This window comes from Callionymus lyra, chromosome 1 (assembly GCF_982586985.1).
Source record: "Callionymus lyra chromosome 1, fCalLyr1.hap1.1, whole genome shotgun sequence".
In the NCBI taxonomy this organism is placed as follows: Eukaryota; Metazoa; Chordata; class Actinopteri; order Syngnathiformes; family Callionymidae; genus Callionymus; species Callionymus lyra.
This window is the reverse complement of record NC_141818.1, coordinates 24,925,495-24,947,797: the sequence shown is the minus strand read 5'-3', so window position 1 is coordinate 24,947,797 and position 22,303 is coordinate 24,925,495. Positions and strand designations below refer to the sequence as shown.

Here is a 22,303-nt window from a genome sequence, read left to right as displayed (position 1 = left end):
TCCCAGGAGCCGACCAGCTCATTGCTTTTATCTGATTTCACCATAACAAACCCAATATAACAGCTAAATGTATGTTCTAGTCCATCAATGCTTTGACCTAAATTGTTCAATATGTTGAACTAAAAAACACATTTGCTAGAAATAAAAGAGGAATCAAGGCAAAGTTCCTTTCCTGAAAAACCAATGCATGTTTCATTCAATGAATAATCTTCCTGCTGAAAATATCAGCACATGCAGACCGAATGAAACGTTGAGTTGACTCCTCACCAGAAAAGACTGACAAACTATCACTTCACTAACATATTACATCAACTTTGAGACTAATCAGTCAACAATTACAGTGTATACAAGCAACACATTAGTGATTGAATGAAGAGTATACTTTAAAGGATAAATATTTGTTCAGAGGATTCATGGGTATTCTCTTACAGGATTGTCCTTGTTATTATTTGAGGACTATCTTGATGAATTTTATTTCTTATATCTTACCTTAATATCTTATGGATACAGTGACGTCCCATTATTCCTTCTTCATTTTTAGAAATTTAATCAAATTCTGGCTTGTTTTTAATTCCTTCTTTTAAAAAAATCTAGCAGCTTTGACAATTTCCCCAACTTCTTTCAAAGTTGGCTCCTTGATGTTGAATGCCGAGATGGGTTCTGGCGGAGTTATCAAAGTCGTGCAGTGCAGACAGTTAAATGATCGAAGCCTCCTCAGAAAGTACAGTCTGCTCTGAACTTTCTTATAAACATGGTCTGTGTTGCAGGACCAGTCCAGTTTACTGTCCAGCCACACACTGGGGTACTTATAGTTGTCAACTACCTCCACCTCGTCGCCTCTGATGGACACTGGACGTGGCTTTGTCCTAGCCCTCCCGAAGTCCAAGACCAGCTCCTTGGTCTTTGAGGTGTTCAGCTGAAAGTGGTTCCTCTCACTCCAGTCCACAAAGTCACGTATCAGACTCCTATACTCGTCTTCGCTGTTGTCCCTGATGCATCCAACAATGGAAGTGTCGTCAGCATACTTCTGGACGAGACTCAGCTCTGAGTTGTATCAGAAGTCTGAAGTGTAAAGAGGCTAAAGAGGCTTAGTAGAGATGTAGTCAAATTAACCTAGTAGTCTCTGAATTCAAGTGCTGCATTATTTGTTATAATACAGGTCTGAATGAAAAGTAGTGAAAATTCAACCCTTCCCTTCATTTTTTCAATTACAGAGCCGGAAACATGCCAACAAAGTGCGGTTGTATTACATGCTACATCCAGTCGATGGAGGCTGCCCTGCCAAGAAGCTTAGAACAGACAATGTAAGTTGTTGATTTTTTCCTATTTTTTTCTTTCGTAAAGGCATCATTAACATCTGTACAGTATAATATTCAGGTGGGTCATTATTAGTCTCTCAGTTGAATCTGGAAATTGAAACTGTTTGCCTTTGTATTTTAGATCTCTTTTAAATTTTCAATTTAATCTTCAATTCCTAATCCCCTATTTTTAATTTTAAAATGACTAGTACCTTTTTGGGGGAGAAAGCTGTACAAGTCTCCTATACAGAGGTAGTTGATTATGGAAGTAGAGAAGTGCAGCAGTGCTTTTAGGATATTGAACAGCTGAATTTAACATATCGCATTTTAAAATGTTTTTTTTAATTCAATTCTTAAAATGCAGTTATTTACAAGCAAAAAAAGAATTCATGTTACAACATTTGAAATATTTAATCCATTGTTTAATACTTTGATGGCACTGATCCACTTCCATAACATCTACACTAATTATTCTGTTCCATCTACTTGTCTTGTCTTATATAATTTGGCAACTAAGTACAAATCATGGATCTGTCTTTTGAAGTTGCTTTTCCATGCGCCTCCATCATTCAAGAACAAACAAGTAAGAATTGCATTAATCACTATTTCCTGCTCTTACATGGGGGACATGTCCAGTAAATGGAGTCTCTCATATAGAACCCTCCCCCATCATTTTTTTCTCTGTGTCATAAATGTGACAAATAGGCAGCACTGTAACGCCAGACCAGGGAATAATGTGACTATGCCACTGAAAGATGCCAGACCACCATGGAGATGCTCTTGTGAAGTATCTTTCATGTTCATAAGAAGATACATGTCCTTTTGGACGGAAACAGTTATACTGCACGTTGCTTCAGTTTGTCTTGTCACAGATGTGAGTTGTTTTGTACTGATGTTACAGCCTGAAGAGACTCTTGTCCCGTTTCACTTTCTTCTGGATGAAAATTAAATATCTATGTGCAGTATTTTAATGTAGCCGAATAATTTCTACATCCCTTCCACAGTATAAGTCATGGCTTCAATTAAGTTCTGGGTGCAGACACAAATGCAAAAGATAAAAAGACTAAATTTAATTTGGTGTTATGATATGACAACCTTTTATTGTGTTAGAGAGTAACTTAAAATCAACTGAAAACACACATACATAGTACAATAGAGGTCCAAGATCAATTTAAGAAACACTCAAATCAACACATTAGTTGCCCCTTTAAATAAATGAAAAAATCAAACCCATAATGGAAACTTCCTTTATAACTTCAATCATTTTTTTTAGCATTGTGTCATTCGCCTCATAAACAACTCCTCTCTGTTGGTTCTAATGACTCTAATTGCAATTTATAGAAATTAGTTTTATGTGTGTTTATTTGTAAATTGAAGTGATTACCATTTATATTTTAATTATCATACCCTTTTAAACACACAATAGCATCCCGACAGCATTGAATGCATAATTTGCATGTGACAAAGGGCTTAAGAAAAAATTAAGAGATATTGTGTTTCTTCCAATCAACCTCATCCAAGTACCCATTTTCTCACATGACACTCTGTTGCTTTACTAAGTGAGCTAACTGAATGGGGTGGAAGCTGTCCTTAAAGTAACCAGTAAAAAGCCTCTTTGAAACGCAGTAATGACAAACGTTTAACGTTTTTTTTAAAAAGCAATTGGTTTCAGTACTCTTTATTGCAAACTTAACGGTTTTACTCCCAACACTGGTTAAGTATTTTTCTCGTTTTCTCTTTCTGGTCGCTTCTGAATGTGCCCTCTATTTTGATGGCAATCAATGAAACTACCATCTTCAACCCACAACTAAAAGCCGGCTGGGGGATATTTGATCAAACCCTTGCCCACTGGGCAGGTTACCAGGAAAAAGCTGTCAGTTAAAGAGCACTGTTGATAATAATAATATCCTCATTGCCTTTTTACAAGAAAGAGTTCAACTCTGATTCAGAAAGGCATTGTGCTTTTTTGGGGAGGAATGTGAACATAATATTACTCAATTGGTAAAAGGATTATTTAAATTAAAGATTCATGGGAAAGTAAAACAAAAGACGTGGTGAAATTATTAGACAGTTGCAAGCTATCAATCTGGAGAAGAAAGTGTTTGAACCAGATAAAGATATCTGTTAAGGGACTTTCATCCTTCTTGCTGCTTCATCCCATCACCCAGTCTGACTGATGCTGTTCCCCTGTTTAAGCTTTTACTGGCTTGTCTGTCCATTTTGTTTTAATCTCTACTCCGTTTTTCTCATTGCAAGCCTTTTCTCAATTTGTTTTGCTCTGACCACACATTTTCTTTTACCCTTTCCCAATGTTGAATTCCCACTTACCTTCTCCATCTCTATTTGAATGTATTTCAGCAGTGTCTTCCGCCTTGTCCCACCCAATATATATTTTTTATTTCACGTCTAAACTACATTGATTGAACATTGACGTGTAAGTGATTGAAGAGACTCAATTTTTATTTTGAGTTGATTGTTTTATTAGCCTTCCACCCCAATACAGGATACCTTCTACATGTGACACACAAGTTCTCAGATCAAGTATTAAACTCTTATGGCTTGGATGAAATAATACATTATAAAAAATATTCTATTTAAAAGTGCCTTTCAAAAAACTTAAAGTCTTAATTTAACTAGTTCTAATGATATATTAATGCATGAGAAGAAGGGGTTTGATGACAAAACAGAACTATCCTGATCCAGATACATTACAGGACACTACCCGAATCTAATGTGCCTCTTTTCCAATCACATCCACCCATTTTTTTTAAATTGAAATATAATCATCGGTTTCAGTTGTTTGCCATCACAGAATATTGGCATGATTATGTCATCATTATTACAGGCTTCAAATTTAAACTGTTTAAGGTCAGGGCAAGTGTTGCCTTAAAGAAGAGCATACATTTTAGGGCACCAAAGCAAGTTTCACTTTCAGTTTCAGTTTATTAGAAAGGATAATGTGCAGTTACATTAAAAAGATGGCTGCACCAGATTTAGCACAATGCTTATTTCCATCTGTAGTCCTCAACGAAGATGCAGACAGTTTACATGATACATCAACATACAAATAAAGCAAAAACAATAATACAATAATAATATACACAAACGCACTACAATCTAATAAGGTGCAGTACAAATAAGTGCGTTCTGTTTGTTCACAGTTTATATATATATCATATAATGCTCTTGTTAACGTCTATTGAAAACAACAAGAAAGTAAAATGAAAACTTCAATATATATTTTCAGTCATTTATTTGACTTACAACAAATAATGCAATAACATTTTTAAATAATTCACTTAGGTTTGACATCATTTTTAAATTTAATGCATTAACATCTTGTGCTCATACTGCTAATAATTATTCATTTATAACAAATATGTATGATAAAAAATATTAACGAACTTAAATAAAAGCCTTTGAATAAATAAGCACCTGGCATACATGTTTAAGTAATGAGAATTAATAAATGACTGGATTATATGTGAAAGTAAAATAAGTTATGAGATTTCAGGAACTTGCGCGTTTCGAGGGCAAACAAACCACTGAATTATTTTTGCACCTAAAAAAGTTGTGTATTTTGCTGTAATTCCTTTTTTTCACCCTTTCCTTGCTTGGCATTTTTCAAGTTCACCATACACCTCACCTCCTTTGAGACGCTGATGTAACGGGTGTATCACTCGGAACTGCTCGGCTGTTTCTGTCGTCAGTTAACCTTTGACACAAGCTTCCAAAATGGCTACGTCCATGTTGTTAACCTTTTACCGTTAGATATTGAACAGTTGAAAATGTTAAATAACAGTCAAGTCGGGACGGGTAAAGAGTCAGTAGAGTCCATAAAGTGCAGAGGGAGAGGAAGATTGTCCCAAAGCTTAGGAGCAACAACCTGGAAGGATTTCTCTGCTCTGGTCCGAAAGAGTGTACACGGATCCATCAGTAGATTCTGATCCATAGGCCTCAGAACTCGAGCTGGGGTGTAAGGCTGGATCAGATCACAAATGTAAGGAGGAGCCTGACCATGAATAGCTCTGAAAGTAAGAATCATAATTTTAAATTTGATCCTGAGAGAAACTGGCAGCCCATGAAGAGTTTTAAGGATCGGGGAAATGTAAGTTCTTCTACTGGAGCATGTCATAATTCTCGCTGCAGGGTTTTGTATTAACTGCAGGCGAGACAGCTCCTTCTTGTTTAGACATGAAAATAAACTGTTACAATAGTCTTAACAAGAAGACACAAGCGCATGGATCGTTCCATGTCGTGTTGTGACACCATTTTCCAAAGTTTTGTTGAAGGAAACAACTTCCCTGCTTTTTGCAATGTTTTACTAGAGAAAACGTCTTTGTCAAGTACTGACTCAGCCCTGGAATTGTATCATCAGGCGCAATAACCAGAGTTTCAGTTTTGTCCACATTTAGCTGCAAAGTGTTTTCACTCAGCCATTGTTTGATCTCTAAGAAGCAATTGACTAAGCAGTTCAGCCTCTGGGGCTCAGTTGGATTAAACACGCAGTAAAGCTTGATGTTATCAGCCAAAATGTGGTAAGAAACATCAGTATGTATTATAAATAGTAGTAGTAGTAATGGTATCGGGTAGTATGATACAAATATTTACTAATTTCTAAGGACATTTTTGCATTCAATTTAAAATACAAACTAAGAATTCAATTAATATATATATAATATATATATATATATATATATATATATATATATATATATATATATATATATAAGCTATTGATATGACTGATTAGATTAGTTTTATTTGTCATTTCTTTGTTTTTTGTGTAATGTTGCTTGGTTTTAATTTGGATTTCATTGTAGTTAGTTGGTTTAATTATACTGTATATACAAATGTATATGCCTTGGTATTAATCCTTATCAATCAAAAATGTTTTTTACAAAATAGAAAGCTGAAAATGTATTTAGATGAAAGACGAGCAGCAGAAAATCAGCCTGCCTCACAATTCATTATTAAGTTAATCTAATTTTGTAAATTATTCAATGTTTAGAGGACACTTTAATAAACTGGTACTGTTCCATACTGTTTTAGCTAACACAATGTTAATTTGCTGTGATGCATTAATTCAGAATTGCCTGAGTTGGCTTGACTTGTGTTTCTGGTCTTTTCTGTGGGCTTATTCTTCTAGCTTTTCTGTATAACTGTTAGGCAACATCAGCTCGTCTTCCTAACTTGCTATGATAGCTGAGATTATAGGGTAATTGTTGCTCCACTTGTTCTTGCTATCTCGGTGAAAGCGAAGGGTCAGGAGGGGCACCGTAAGTGCATTACGCGTTGAGGTCCATTCGTGCAGGGTCGTGACACAATGAATGTGATGCTTTAAAAGCCGGTAATAGTGTTTGGTTTTGTAGTATGACAAGAAATAGAAAATGATAATAATAATACACTGAACAAAAATAAAAATGCAACAATTTTGTTTTTGATCCCATTTGACTCACCGGTGACAGTTGCTGAGAGGAGATCTCTGGACAAACTACTGTCCATCATGGATAATGACAGTCATCCTCTGAACACTGTCATCAGTGAGCAGAGAAGCAGATGGAGTTCGAATGCTCCTCCCCAGATGCAAAACTAATAGACTCAGGTACTCATTAATTCCACTATTAGGATGTATAATTCTGAAATTAGGGGTAGGAGTGGAGCAAAAAAGATGATGTATTCCATGTTAATCATTATAACCTTTATTATTTTTCTTTGATCTATCTTATACTTAGATTTTGTCATCATTGGCATTCTGACAGCAGGGATGTCCATTAGAGCTGTTGCTTATAAATTGAGTGTTCATTTCTCTACCATAAGCTGTATCCAAAGGCGTTTCAGAGTATTTGGCAGTACATCCAACAACTCTCATAACCGCAGACACCGCTCTCTCAAAGATTTAGACATTTAGAGTTGGGAATAATATTTGAGAGAAATGGTTATTTTATGTGAGCAGACAATGTTTTAGATCTTTGAATTCATCTCATAAAAAATGGGAGCAAAAGTGTTGCATTTATATTTTTGTTCAGTGTAAAAAACACTGATTCTTTGATCTCAAGAACATTTTGTCAAATGTCAAAATGTCAATTTCATCACCCTAAGCATAATTTCTGGTCCAGGTAAGAGGGGGGCTGGTGCATGGAGGAGGGCTGGTGTGGGATTTGGGGGCTTGGAAATTCATTCTTCTCTCTTTCTTCTGCAGCTGCTGCCTCTTCCCTTTGGGGGGGTTTAGCGTCTCTCGTCCCTTCATCTGCTCTGTTCATCTATTATGTATTTGGATCATGTAGATGAGTTCAGTTTCACACTCAATACTTAAGAGGAAGTACATCTACTCCTGTAGACAGTTAATCATCTGGGTCTTTAATGCAGAGTAAATAAATGTTTTTGAATTAATAGTTTCTCTGAGAAAAATCGTTTATACCACCACTGGAATGTACTGTTTATATTCAGTATTGAGGCGGAGCTAATCGACACTGATAGGACAACACCCTAGATAGGTTGTCGATTTACTGGTTAACTAACAACTCAGACTTGGACCTACAGGAATCGCACAATGCACAATCTAATTAAAAGCCATGTTAGTAAAATAGACTTACATGTTCCACCCAGTGGAATTGCACCAAAGTTGGGCAGTGAAATATTTCCAGCCTCAACAGTGGGCCCTGAGTTAGAAGAAGTTGGTAAAGTTGTCCTTGTAATCTTGTACTCTGTTGAAAAGGTTGAAACCAATGACCAATACAAAAAAGGGTGAAAATGTAACTCTTTACCAAAGCGCATATTTGTATACGACTATATTTTAATTAATTTATACATGTTTAAATCTGTCATGATGTTTCATGATACATTGCATGCACCATAATCAAGTTAAAACTTAAATAACATTATTAAGTATTTTTATATGTTTGCGATTTATTTACATATAATTAGGTTTGCCATCTGTATTTCAGTCGTTGCAATTCTCATTTAATATGCCCTTTTTAAATGTTTCCAGTGTCTGACATATCATATGTGGTTCATGAGCTTATAAAAGTACTTTAACTTAAACAAAGCACAACAGTAACATGAATAAAAATGTATGTTTTATTTTATCAAGGTCTGTTCAGGTCCAGATTTTTACCTTCTGAATCTCTGTTTTAACCTTGTCAGATTTATATAAGCCTTCCCCTTCCAATTGAGTCATTATCAGAGGAGTTGCCTACAGATGCATGTGATGTTTGTCATTTAGCCCCCATTATTTAAACCCTATTATTTCTGCCTTATAGCAGCTGGAATAAATTCATCTTCATTGTCACCCCCTCTAATGACATCAGTTTAGATCAAACTCTGACTGTGCAGTGATGTCTCAACCCTGGCCCCGTCACAAAAGGGCATGCTGCCTTCACAGACTGGGCTTTAAACTACACAGATGTGAAGTGACCAGGCTCCACTTATAAGGTGCCCAGTCTAAAAATACGCGCAACAGCAGTTGCCTCCAGAGACGGGGAGAGTGCGTACGGCCTGACATGGCCCGCCGTCTCGACCTATTTGACTTGATGCCATCTGACAAGTGAAGCGCTGCTGGTCATGCTAGGCGTTGTGATAACCTGCTCACAGGCAGGAGAAGGGGACATCATTGGATTTCAAACATAAGGGCTGGCAGTTTCAGGGACTAGCATTGTAGTGAAGGATGTTTTACAATATACGGTAAATGTTTACATATAAGCTCACTATTTGTTCAACGATGTTCATGAGTGAGACTCACGACGTCCATCCTTGAATTCTAACGCAAGAAGAATGTTTTATTTTTTATTTTCAATACCACAAATTATTCGCCTGCAGTGTACCTTTTTGTCAAGCAGATACCCTTAGAGATTTTCAAGCACTCTGAAAGATCAGCTTTGAAATATATTTTTGTAAATAAAAAATAATGAAATGTCAGGTGTTGTAGCTGCAGGCAGAGCTACACAGTGGCACTGAGGTTGCAGAGGCATCCGTTCTGATTCATCCCAAAGAGACTGCATGCTCATGTTCCATTATCTCAGCAATGTTTTGCTAATCTCACACACTTTGCAAACACATTCAGTTAAGTCACCGTAAGTAAGGACGGTGTGTCATTGCATACTGAGTGACACAAATACGAGTAAATGTGATTTTTAAATGCACTAATAAGTTATATTTGATCATCTGATCTAGGTGTAAATAATACATTTGCAAAGGCTGTTTTCTTTTTAAATGCCTTTAACATGTTTGTCTGTATGTGAATTGAGCATTTACAAACATATTCTTCGGTATATGTGTTCAGATGTCTTTTTGAAAACACTATTTGATTTGACATCTTTGCATAGCTTTAACATATTTTTATCTTTATATTTTTTATTTTGTAACAGTTGTGTTTCACATAGATTTTAAATAGCTTTTGATCAAGTTCTATTTTTAATGAAGGATTAAATATATATATATATACTGTATATATATATATATATATACAGTGTGTGGTCAGTGCTTTTTAATTTCTTCAACATCTATAGGTAAATCCTGAGTGATTTAAAAAACATATTCAATGCTGAAAGCTCTCGCTAGTGACAAACACAGTTTAATCCACTCCAGCATAGATTCCACTCTGCCATTCATTTTCCCAAAGTGCTGTTGCACCAACGTGTTTTTGTGCAGGAAGCATGTGAATTGCTTCTCTCCGAGAGAGACCCATGCCATTACTCGCTGGAGAAGGCTGTGATTGAACAGGAACTTCACCTTGCAGGAAACAGAGCCCCCAGGTCTATATCCAGGGTTAATGAACTGTTGGAAAAAGGAAACCTCCTAAAAGGAAGTTAAATAATAGGTAGAGAGAAAATGTCTGGGAGCAGGATGGAATCGTTAACCTTACACTGCACATTTACTAGACTTTTTACAAAATGAATGAGGGCCCACTTCACCATCCAGCTTGTCCAAAAGTTATGAAAAAAATAATAATAATTTGAACACCCAGATACATTTGTTTAACAAAAATACATCAACTAGGAAATGTAAGGTACATCTTGGTTATAGTGTTCATGGTATTATAGTGGTATTAAGTGCCATTCTGAATCTTAAATCAATCAACCATCAACCATTGAATCCAGCATAATGAGAATTGATTTCACCTGAAATTATATATTAACTTTATCTGCAAAATGAAAGATTTTGAGGTTATTATTTTATATCTGTATTTAAATGTTGCTGAAAGGTATACAATAAAAATCCTGTCACAAATGCATGTTATTTTTTGCAAAATGAAGCACATTTTTGAAAGGTTTTGACTAAAGTCAAGCTCCCAGTGTGTTTAATTCGGTTTTTACAACAGAGATGAACGTGAGTGACAGCTGTAACCCACGTGACTGCTACTGTTCTCTTCAAAGGATCCCGCTCTCGGCTAACAGTGACTCAGTGACGTCATCAGTGCTGAAAATCGGTCTTTTAAATGCTCGCTCCATTACAAATAAATCCTTTTCTCTGAACGGTCTCTTCACAAGAAATTGGATTTATTGTGTCTGTCTGAGGCAGAGAAAGGAAGAGTTTATTCATCTGAACAAACCCTGTGCTCTTGGGAGCGCTGTCTTGGGGAAGTCTTGCCTGTATGGTAATGGGGGTGGACTTGCAACAGTTTATAGAGATAGTCACTTGCAAAGTGATTCAGACACAGGAATTTACTTATTTTGAGTTTCAGATTGTCTTGGTTGGTTCTACAAGACCTTGCTATTGTGTTTCAGTCTACCATCCGTCTGGTCCTGCGGCGGTTTTCTTGAAAGAATTTAGGGACTTATTTTCTTCCATTATTCAAATGGTATTTGTTCTTATTCTTGGATAATTTAATCTTCATGTTGATGACATCACATCTTGCTCTGCTAAAGAATTTTTTAACTTTAAGAGAAGCCTTTCATTTTAAAAAATGTTAAACATGTTTCTGAACCCATTCACCAAAAAGGCCAGATCTGATCACATCAGGAACTGATAGCAGCAAAAAAGAAAAAGCCCAAAGTGTTGTTTGACACAATCAATTCTCTCATGTTTCATGCTCCTCAAATCAGGCCTGTCTTCTGTGAAGCTGACAGCAATACATTGTTGAGATCTTTCATTGACAAAATTAAATTGATCAAAGTGAAAATCCCACCCCCTTTGTGTGGAATCCCTGCTGTCACTGAGCCTGTCTCCTCCTCATGGTCTTCCTTCAGTGCTGTATGTATCTATGGGTGAAATTCTGGCACTGGTGAGCAAGATGTTGCTCGTCTAACGTCCTTCCTTGTAGGCTCTTTATCAAAGTGTTTGATGTAATTGAGCCCTGGGTAACCAAAATGGTTAACCTCTCCCTTTCCACAGGGGTTTTTTTGTGGAGCCTTTACTGAAAAAACAGGCTTAGACCCGACTGACCTCAGTAATTTCAGGCCTATTTCTAAGCTGTGTTGTATTTGACAAAGACATGTGTCTAGTTCAACACTGCAGAAAACTGACCCGAAACTGTTTGCTTTAACTGAGAAAAATCTCTAATCTTAGGAAAATATTGTCACAACATTATCTGGAGCTTGTAATCCATGCGTTTGTGTCTCGTCTGGACTATTGCAACAATTTGTTTTCATGTCTTAACAAGAAGGAGCTGTCTCGCATACAGTTGATACAGAACTCTCCAGCGAGAATTCTGACCCGCTTAAGTAGAAGAACTCACATTTCTTCGAACCTTAAATCTCTTCACTGGCTGCCAGTTTCTTTAAGGATCAACTTTAAAATTCTGGTTCTTACTTTCAGAGCTATTAATGGTCAGGCTCCTCCTTACATCACTGATCTGATCCAGCCTTACACCCCAGCTCGAGCTCTGAGGTCTGTGGATCAGAATCTACTGATGCTTCCTCGCACACGGTTCAGGACCAGAGGAGAGAAATCTGTAAACCTAGATGTGATGTATTGCTGTATTGAATCAGAAATACCCCAAGAGTCTCTTGGTGGTGTCTCCTTCATACTGAAGATTCACAATTATAATAAGCATGTGTTATCTTCTGCACTTAAGTAAAAATCAAATGGACTATAATTGTCATGCAAACACGGGGTGAACATAGAAGCTCAACACAGAAAGGAAAACGTTTTCAAAAACCTGGAAGGAAACCTAAACTTCTTTGTTGCACAAACCTCTACTCCACCGTGTGCCTGAAATCAATTTATTCATTTCTAAATATATTTGAATAAAAGTTGCATGATTATATGATTCTGATTATATCACAAAGTAATAATTGTTCATACTGAGTACATGTACATGACTGAAATATTTTCACTAGGAGATAATAGATATTGAATTTCTATAAATAACCAATAAAGAACTCTTCTTATGAAAGTTTTAATTGTCATGTCACATTTTTAGACAGCTTTCACCACACTCTGGTTGTTGGAGAGAAAATGCAGTGTCAGTTTTACAGCACATATGCAAACAATCATGTTTACTATCCATCTCTGTAACCTTGTGACACACTTTCACCAAATCTGGACAGACTGAGACGGTACCGCCTGCTGCTTAAAGTGAAGGTCATCGGAGTGTCCCCGCTGTGTCAACTCCCTGGTATGCGCTGGCTGCCACAAATAGTCCACATTGTCTCCTTTTTTTTTAGCAGGGATACCGTTGAACTCTGCTGGCCTAATTCCTGCTCGTATGCCCTGAGGGAGAGCAGAGAAGAGTGATGCATGACCTGCACAGTGAGACTGGTCATTATACGTCGCAGCCCAGACTCAATTTTTGTTGACTGTGTGCATACAGAATGTTAGAGACAACTTGCTAGCGTGTTGCCACTCTTAGTTACAAAACCTTTTTCAGTAGAACTCACATTTGGAGCACAATAAGCTGTGGACACACTGAATCATTACAACTAAGAGGAAAAATGTTCAGCATAGCTCTCACAGCAAGAACATTTACTGCTTGCAAATCAAAAAGATTATATTATTTTTCTTTAGGTGGATCAAAGACACCCCTCCCCCTGTTTGAACATACTGGCTCTCCTCAATTCTCCCACTCCCTCTGTGCCTCCATCAATTCTGTATTTTCGGAGCGAAATAGTAGAGCAATGCAGAACTCCAATTTTCTTCACTGCTATGATGGGATTACACATGTTTCAGATGACTCACAGTTTTTTTTTCAAGCGTCCAAATTATTCATCGAGCCTCGCAGCTGATCCTATCAGACACTAATCTGAAACATGTGAAGTCGACTACCTTAGATTGCAGACCCACCGCATTACCTCGTGATTATCAATCTGTAGCTTCGCTGGTCGCCAACGCTTCATTTGGTTCATTTCGTCTCAATTACTTCCTCATTTATGCAGTTTTAATTAAGCATGAAATTGGTGATGCAGCCTATTTGGAAGTGACGCCTCATCTCTTGGAATTTTGGTCCGAATATATCCACACATAATGAGCGTGACGCTCTCCAACTGGTGCATCGAGTTGTGCCGCACGTGTGTGAGAATATATTCTGAGTTGGTGAAGGACATGGCCAAGGGCAGTAGTTGTGTGTGCATGTGCGTAAGAGTGTTCATGTCAGAATGACACACAGTTTAGCAGTGTTTTCTGTTATCACACTGTGGGCGGAAGAGTTGTGTCTCTTGTCTAACTAACCTCCTGCCTGGCACATACATACACAGAGCATCACAGCATTTGTCTTTTCCTTGTTTCGCATGTTTTTCTTTGGCTTACATGACTTTAATTTTTTTTAATGATAGCAGTGAGAGCTCATGAATCACCAAAGCTGTTTCTCAAATCACATACTTGCGTACTTAAACTTATATATTACAGTTGCATTTTCAGCCAGCAGGAGGATGACACGTCTTCAGTGCTGATACCAGCGTAAATATCTTGTGAATATTTCGTTTTACATATTTCTTGATCCAAACAAAGCGTGATGTCGATAGTGTTCCTACAGCTTGTTGCCATCATCGTTAAATAGTAGTAGTTGTTGCGTTATTTCTGGTTAGTGTGTAGCGGCAGTGTTTGATTTGAGACATACTATCTGTCGAGAATTTGCGGACAAGTTAGTATGTACACTATCCTGATGCATTTTTATCTGATTTAATTTACTCAGGACATTGATAACATTTGAGACTCACAGGAAACAAAATTATTCAGCCTTCAATGCTATAGAATGGATAAACCAGCAGAAAACATGCTAATCTCTTTTTAAGGGAACACATGTCTTTTCATTACCTCTGTATTAATAAAAAAAAGTTACTCTTTGCACACTTCATTCATACTTCATTTGTATGGATGATGTTTAATAAAATCAGATGAAAACCAGATGGTCTGAATAACTAAGGAAGGCCCCACTAGCATTCCTCTTTGTCATGTAGTTAAAGTCATCCTCATGTCACCTCACACTGCACACAAATGCACCATGTACTTTATTAACTTTTAGTTTTCTCCATCTTTTGATCATTGTATTTTTTGAGCCAGCACTAAACACTTGCCTGTTGGTTTGTTTTTCAGAGCAGTAAAAGAACTCTAAGAATTGTCCTTCCCGCTTGAACTGTCATTCCAATGCACAGATGAATCAAAATCCAATTAGATGTGGCACTTTGGCACATGAGAGACATGAGGGTCAATAAGATCACTCCCCTCAGCGTCTCTAAAGACTTTAATTGTTGTATGCTTCCACTCATCACAGCCACACACACTGTGACATGACAATTCTTGGAGGAAGGGAACAATTTAACTTTCCGTGTCAACTGTCACACAAGGCAAATACAAATAGAGGTGACTCAAAGTGAGCCATGACTGTGAATTGACAAATAGAGTAATACAAATAAGGTCTCACACCACATGCTATACTTTAAAGTGTATTAAATAATCAAGTCAGAATCTAAACAACAATTGAAAGAAAACAGCCAATCAAGTCAGAATCTAAACAACAATTGAAAGAAAACAGCCTTTTTTCTCCTCTGTTAAAGAACAGTTAGCATTATTAGCCAACTCAACAGTGGAGATGAAATATAAGTAAAAAGGTAAGTAAGTGATAGTTATTTGTAAAGTGCCTTTCTAGACCAGGGTCACAAAGTGCCTTAACAATCACAAACAATACACAGTTATATATATACTTTAAAAGGCCAAGACACATAAAGGAAACACAGGAGTCCTAGAAAATCAGGGAAATACCTGCACAAATAAAAATGTCTTAAGATGTTTCTTGAAGGAGTCAGTAGACTCCATTAAACACAGAGGGAGAGGAAGATCGTTCCAGAGCTTAGGAGCAACCGCCTGGAAAGTTACCACCACTATTGTGATTCCTATTTGCCCTTTTTTTGTTAGGTAGTATGAAGGTGTAAATGGCGATTTACTGAAAATTGGTTTATCACTTAGATAAACAGCATCCTGTCCAGGTCATTTCTATCTTCAGTGGCAACCATTGAATACAGCCAAGCACCAATGAGATGACTTCCCTCATCTGCTGTCTGATGAAATATCCTGATAGCTCAGAATAGGGTTTTTTTGTTGAGGAAGGTGATAAAATAGTTGCCTTACCTTAGAACCACTAGGACTTTGCATTCTGTCTGATTGAGTGTCAGAGTAAACAGATCATGTTTTAATTCCTTGCTGTACAGAAAAGGCCTGACGTTAGATTATAATGTTTTAAGGAACTTTGTACTAAACTATTGATTTACAGATCAGTTTACTCACCGATATGAACATTAAGCTGCAGTAAACAGTAATTTGCCTCATCCATCATGATTATTGGACAGGCAAACAGACAAGGCTTTATACTACACTGCCTGTAAAACACTTCATCTGGTCGAGAAGAGCAGATGGAGGAGTTGAAAAGTCATTAAGGTCACTAGGTTCACCTCTGTCTCGTCATCCTCCACTTGGAGTATCAGCCTCTTCCTGACCCCGCCTGCTGGGACTCACCATCCACTACTTTCTTTTATTTCTCACTGTAAGCCAACATTTCCTCTCGTCCCTGAGTTGTGTGATGCATAGGCCCAGATGGAGGCTCAGGGAGCGGTGTACCATCAGCACTAATGGCTGTTCTGCCACCACTTAATTCAGAATTGACTCCATTTGAATCCCACCAGGATCGAAACACTTTAAGCGGAGAGTGTCGCACTCTACATTTTAAGGAATGCAGCGATGTGTTTAATGTGCAGCTGCTTGCTAAATTGTGTTGGTTTTTTTTTGTTCATTTTAATCGGAAATCGACTAGCTCTGTGTCTATAATCCATATTCAATTACGAAAATAAAAACAAATTAATTATAAACCTAATTATTATATTATATTTCATTTCTATTTTTTCAACAAAAGTCTATAAACCCGTATTGTGTGCTGCATAAAAAGGACTAACCAATCGGTGACCAGCATTGGTCCAACATTTTTTATGATGGCGTCTCCTTTCTGTTTCTATTATAAAGAGTTTATAACCCCATAGCAATTGAGTATTTTCGCGTCACATAAACATTGCTGTTAAAAAAAGACAGGCCTATGACCACAAGGACTCTCACGCCTCAAGTTCAAGTTTTCATTCAGAACACGCCCTGGCATCCCTTTTTCAGTGCTTAAATTATTAGTACTTTTCACTCATTTTCTACTCACCCTCTTGTCGACTAAGGGTTGGGATTATTATCATAGTAATACTAGTTCATTTTTGGAGTCATAGGCAGAAATGTATGTCCATTAGAGCTGCACGATATTTGAAATGGGGCGATATTGGATATTGGTGTCTTGAAATTCAATTCGATATTAATGCAATATTTTTTTCTTTCTCGCGCAGGCCAAGTACTGTAGGGGAGGTCTGGGGGTTTAGTTAAGGAAAACAATGTGATATTTCCCTTTTGTTTATTCCCGCGCTTTTGTGCCGACATGATTGGAGAAAAATATCACGACTAACGCTCAGTTTCACGTGACTTGTTAGTCCGCGTTGTTGTTATATGTCTTACTTCCGTGTATATACTGAGCTAAGTCAGTGCGCTGGCAAGACACGTCGCCATAGCAACCAAGCCTAGCAAGCTGCGCTGCACGAGACATAGAAGTAAAAATACAAATTAATTAATAATTTTATACTCACCCTTATGTTTCCATTTTCAGAGTAATCTATTCCTTTTTAGAGTTATGTGCGAAGTCTTTATTTTAAGCTTGTTTTTATTGGACTTGCGCATGCACACTGACACTTGCAATGTGTTTAAATGAGCAAAGACTTCAGGCAAGAGCTGAGGGACGGGGAACTTCTGCTACAAACAAATTTAAAATATAGACTTATTTAATATTTTTCAAAACATTTCCTTATGTCAAGGCTTTAATACAAGATGGACATTACAGACACACACCATGGAGTTATATGGATGTTTTTAACAATTGTGTTGCCTCTAGGTCAACCTCCCTGGCTTTCAGAAATACAATTATCGTGGTATTTTATTTGGACACAGGTGAAGGCAAAGACCACTGAGCCAGTTGCTTCAATAAAATGGATATACATTTTTGCAAGGATTATTCTGAAAACAATTCCAGCCCTTAGTGGTTTCTTTGGTTGGAGTAGAACATGAGTGAAATTTGAATTTTGGCTATCCCTGTAAGTATTGGTGCCATTGCAGTTGTCGAAATTGTCAGCTTTTGTTCTGTAAAATAATATAACATATTTTCTGCTGGCACATTTTTGTAGGTTGTTTAGTGTTGTTTGGGCCAACCCTCAAGCAACTAAGGATCAAATCAAGCAACACATTTCCAAAGGTTTTTGAATTAAACAATATGTTAACCATGCTTTGAAGTGATGATGTATTTATTTATTTTAGACTAGATCTTAATTTAGTAAAATGACGTGGTTGGTGTAAGTATGCCTTTCATCTATTTTTCTCAGTATTCAGCTGAGATACAGCCATAATAAAGAGAGAGTGCAAAGCATACACCTCTGTTGTTATCACCACCAACCATTCAAATTTGAACCTAGTTGAAAGAGAATTTTGAGTATCTATGTTTGTATGATATGAACTCATTAAAATGTCATGTTCCATGTGTGTTTTAGGGCAGCGACGAAGGCGACGTGGACAAGAACAAATGCTGCACGCTGTGTAACATGTCTTTCACATCAGCAGTCGTTGCACAGTCACACTACCAGGGAAAAATACATGCAAAGAGGTTAAAACTACTACTCGGAGAGCAGCCGGTCATCACTATCAAAGGTACACTTCCATTTTGGCTTGCGGCAAAACCCTAATTGTGACACTGTTAGATTTATTCTGGAGAAGGCACGAAATTGGATTAACACTGAATGTTGTTTTTGTTGACCCACTCATATGAAATCAAGTCGAAAAAAGAATAACTCATAATGTAACAGTGCTTTAGGGTCACCTAAGGTGCACTTTGTGAGTCTTATTGCTAATCCTGTGAATATTGTAATTCCTATTCCCATTAAAACAACACTAATGGTTCACAACCTCAAATATACTTCCACAGCAGCCCATTAGCACGGTGTACCAGTTGGCCAAAAGTCATTTTTGTTTTCCTTAAATAAACGGAAATAAAATAGATGTGTCTCAATCTGGGGTGATTAAATACACGGTTGGAAACAGTGACATTACTGTGTTGGTGGTTAGTGTTGAGCAGATGTTACGATTCTATTGTTTTTATAAATTAGCATCATCAGAAGTCAAACATTAATATCACATTATTAAACTAATCTATGTTTACTATTAATGTAAAACTGATAACGGAGTGTTGCCTCTAGAAGAATTTAAGTTTAATTGTGTAAAACCCCTCTTTAGACAGTAAACACTTTGCTGTAAAATAAAGCATCAGGGGTCCCATAGGCCCTGCTAAATCTTTTATTATTTCAGCAAAAAAAAGGTCATCAATTTTCTCATGTAAATATTCATTTTTAATTAATTTAGAAAATGTAATTTTAAACATACTATAGGGCCTATATCATTTAAAAGGGCCCTGAATAGAGTAGGATTTGAGGTCTTCAAGAAAACAGTACAACCTAAATAAACTCTTTCTTTCATGGGTTAATTGTAATTTGATTGTGCATTTCAATATGTATGCTATGAAAGGCACTAAAATCAGAGCACAGAGGAAAAACAAAACACCCAAATCTATACAGCAGCACAGCCCAGGGCTGGTGGAACACATTACTTTCACTCTAGTTGCTGCTCTTCCACTCATCTGATATGTTCTGCATGTTTTTGGAGTATATTTTCTTGCTGTTTTACATATATATCAGAAAAACACGTGTTATCTTGGAAATTTACATAATCTGTATGTATAAACTCACATATACAGTTTTGACTTCATAGTTAGTGAGTTGATTTTCTTTATTTTGTTGACACATTATTTAACACTGAAGTTTGACAGTCAAATACATATCTTTAAAGGCCTTCACACTGGTAAGGTTTTGCATTTCAGTAGGCAGAATGTTCCAAACTCATAGCACCAGATAGAAATTCTTGCAACGTCTGTTTTGCTCTTCAGGTTTATGTCTAAATCCTGAATTACTACGGATGCATTTTCATTACGCCTCTGTCGTTTCGAGCCCATAGGTATTTATCAGAAATCTTTGAGTGTATTAGCAGCGACTTTGTGAGTGCTGAGCAGTGTATAAGAGGTGGGCCGGCCAAATTGACACTTGTCCACATACACACCGATACACACGAACACAAAGTAAAAACAGACTTTAGACTTTCTTTTATTGTCATTGCACAGAAAACACAGCAGTGAAACTGGCAACGAAATTTCGTTGCTTAGCCACCGTTAAAAACAGAGAAATGTATATATCTATAAAGTATGAATATAAATATTAATAAGTTAAAAGTAGTGCAATATAGTATAAAGAGAATAAATAAATAACATTATAAATATTGCATATAATAATGAATGTATATAAGGTATATATACTTTATACATATATATAAATAAAAGTCACAAGTCCAAAGTGATCAAACTTCAAGAGGAGAGTCAATAAATGTTCAATGGTAGATGTAGTCTAATTGGAGTACTTGCGTAATCCTACGTTATCTCTCAAAAGACTTGACCGGCTCCAAGACCCCCTAACATAGAATCCAGAAATACACGGCTGAACGGAGTTGTAAAATTAAAGTCCATATTTTAGCATTTTATCTTATACTGTCTCAAACAAAGTGCCATCACATAGAGCGACGTTTCATAAACATACCCTGGAAAAGGTGAAAAATCCTCAATGAGGATAACTTGGTCCATTTTTTATTTATCTCTTTCTAACCTCTGTGATCCTACGATTGGCAATTTCAACTGTTAAAACATGACAATTCCAAGCACTTTCTTGAAACTGTAACGGGATTAGTTCACTTTGACAGTAATAATGAAAAAACAAAACAGACATCACCTCAACAGCCGGCGTCTTCTGTTAATTATTTAATCACCATCTGCGATGGAGCTGGTTATAATGGACAAGTGCTGTCATGTCTCAGCCAGCAGCTTTCACTTTAAAAAATTGTGGAGATTTACAACCACTGAGACATATGTTGTCTTTCTGGAAATGTTCATCCCTCACTATTTTTTTTCTTGGAAACTTGAAAGTGTTTTTAGTTTAACCACTCTTTGCTACTTTCAACTGAAATACATGCATTATTGTATGATATCTAAAATTCTTGGATCTCAAATTCTAGAGAAATGAATCCCTTTTTTTTAACTCCCTATCAGTTACTTCTTTTTTTTTAAAAATCTAAACCCAGGTTAATTTTCATTTATCTGAAGATGGGGGAACCAGATATCATTGGTTAAATGAAACAGTTAAAAATATAATTCAAAAATGATCAACATATGATACAATTCCAGTTTAAAGTTGTTCAAAGATAACTTATTTCTCATTTTGTAAGCAATGTTGAAATGGAGCGTTTTAATTGAGACGTTCTCATCTTCTTCCATGTTGTCTAGGGTCAGGTCGCTGGGGCAGCAGCTTCAGCAGGAAGGCCCAGTCTGAGATTCACAATTCAATTACCAGCTACACACAAGTTCAGTATATGTCATCTACATCCATGACATCTCAGAGCCACATGACGCCAAATGGCACCAAACCATGGTAGAAATTGTTATCATTACCTCAGCCTGGTTGTTATTTTGTTCAAAAGCCTTTATTTCATGAGGAACCGGAAGTATTCACATATTCAAGGATTATTTCCTTAATCTAAGTATGAATTTGAAAGCTGCTAAGGCAGGCATTCACTCACCAACATTTTCCTCCTGGACATCTTATTCCAGGAGCCAACATTGATCCCACTCGGCTTTTGCTTGTGCTGAAATATTGATGTTCTCTGGTAGTGATTGAAAGAACAACTCCAAATGCTTACTTGGATAACATTTAAGGAGACTAGGTCTCAGTGGAACTTTAAAACACTGGGTAGTTTTGGGTACCTTAATATTTTTGCAAAAATAACGTGTGATGACACATCAACTTAAAACTAGTTGAATGTGCGTTTTGTGTGATTATTATTTTCACTGTAAAAGTTCTTGGGGATGGTGTAAACATGCTACATATCGCGCTGAATTACGTTACAAAAACAAAGTAAGAGTTATGTTATTAACAAAGCAGTTATCTATCCCATGAAGAGGCGATTGGCAAATGACTAATAGAAAAGAAATGAGATCTAATGCCTGATAGTTAAGACACATGATTATCAACCTTTTGAGGTTCAAATCCCATATCACATCTTAATTGTGCTTTATTACTAAACTTAGGTTAATAGACGACTGAGAGAATCCTACAAAAGGAGCCCCGCTAGTCAACCTAGCAGATCACTACAGTCCTTTGGTTTTCCAACTTCATGACATTATCATCAATCACGTCAGTTTTATTTAGTATGGTCTAGAGCAGTGGTTCTTAACCTTGTTGGAGGTACTGAACCCCACCAGTTTCATATGCGCATTCACCGAACCCCTCTTTAATGAAAAATAAAATAGGATTTCTTGTATTCCCCGTATCCATGCAGCTTCAAGAAGTGCTCCTTCAGTTTTGCCGGTGCGAGACTAGAGTTGCTCAACTTGGCTTTGAAAATCATGCAGACAG

At 36.8% G+C, this 22,303-nt stretch overlaps 1 protein-coding gene across 2 annotated transcripts in view; it reads left to right on the top strand.

The window, feature by feature from the left end:
• Positions 1-22,303, top strand: part of LOC148088634 (zinc finger matrin-type protein 4-like) — an 89,230-nt gene that overhangs the window by 26,838 nt on the left and 40,089 nt on the right. For both annotated transcript variants that reach the window (XM_087798340.1, XM_087798339.1), the window contains exons 3-4: positions 1,215-1,304; positions 18,290-18,446. In XM_087798340.1, the coding sequence (XP_087654466.1) occupies positions 1,215-1,304; positions 18,290-18,446 (247 nt within the window). The remainder of the gene's footprint in view (positions 1-1,214; positions 1,305-18,289; positions 18,447-22,303) is intronic.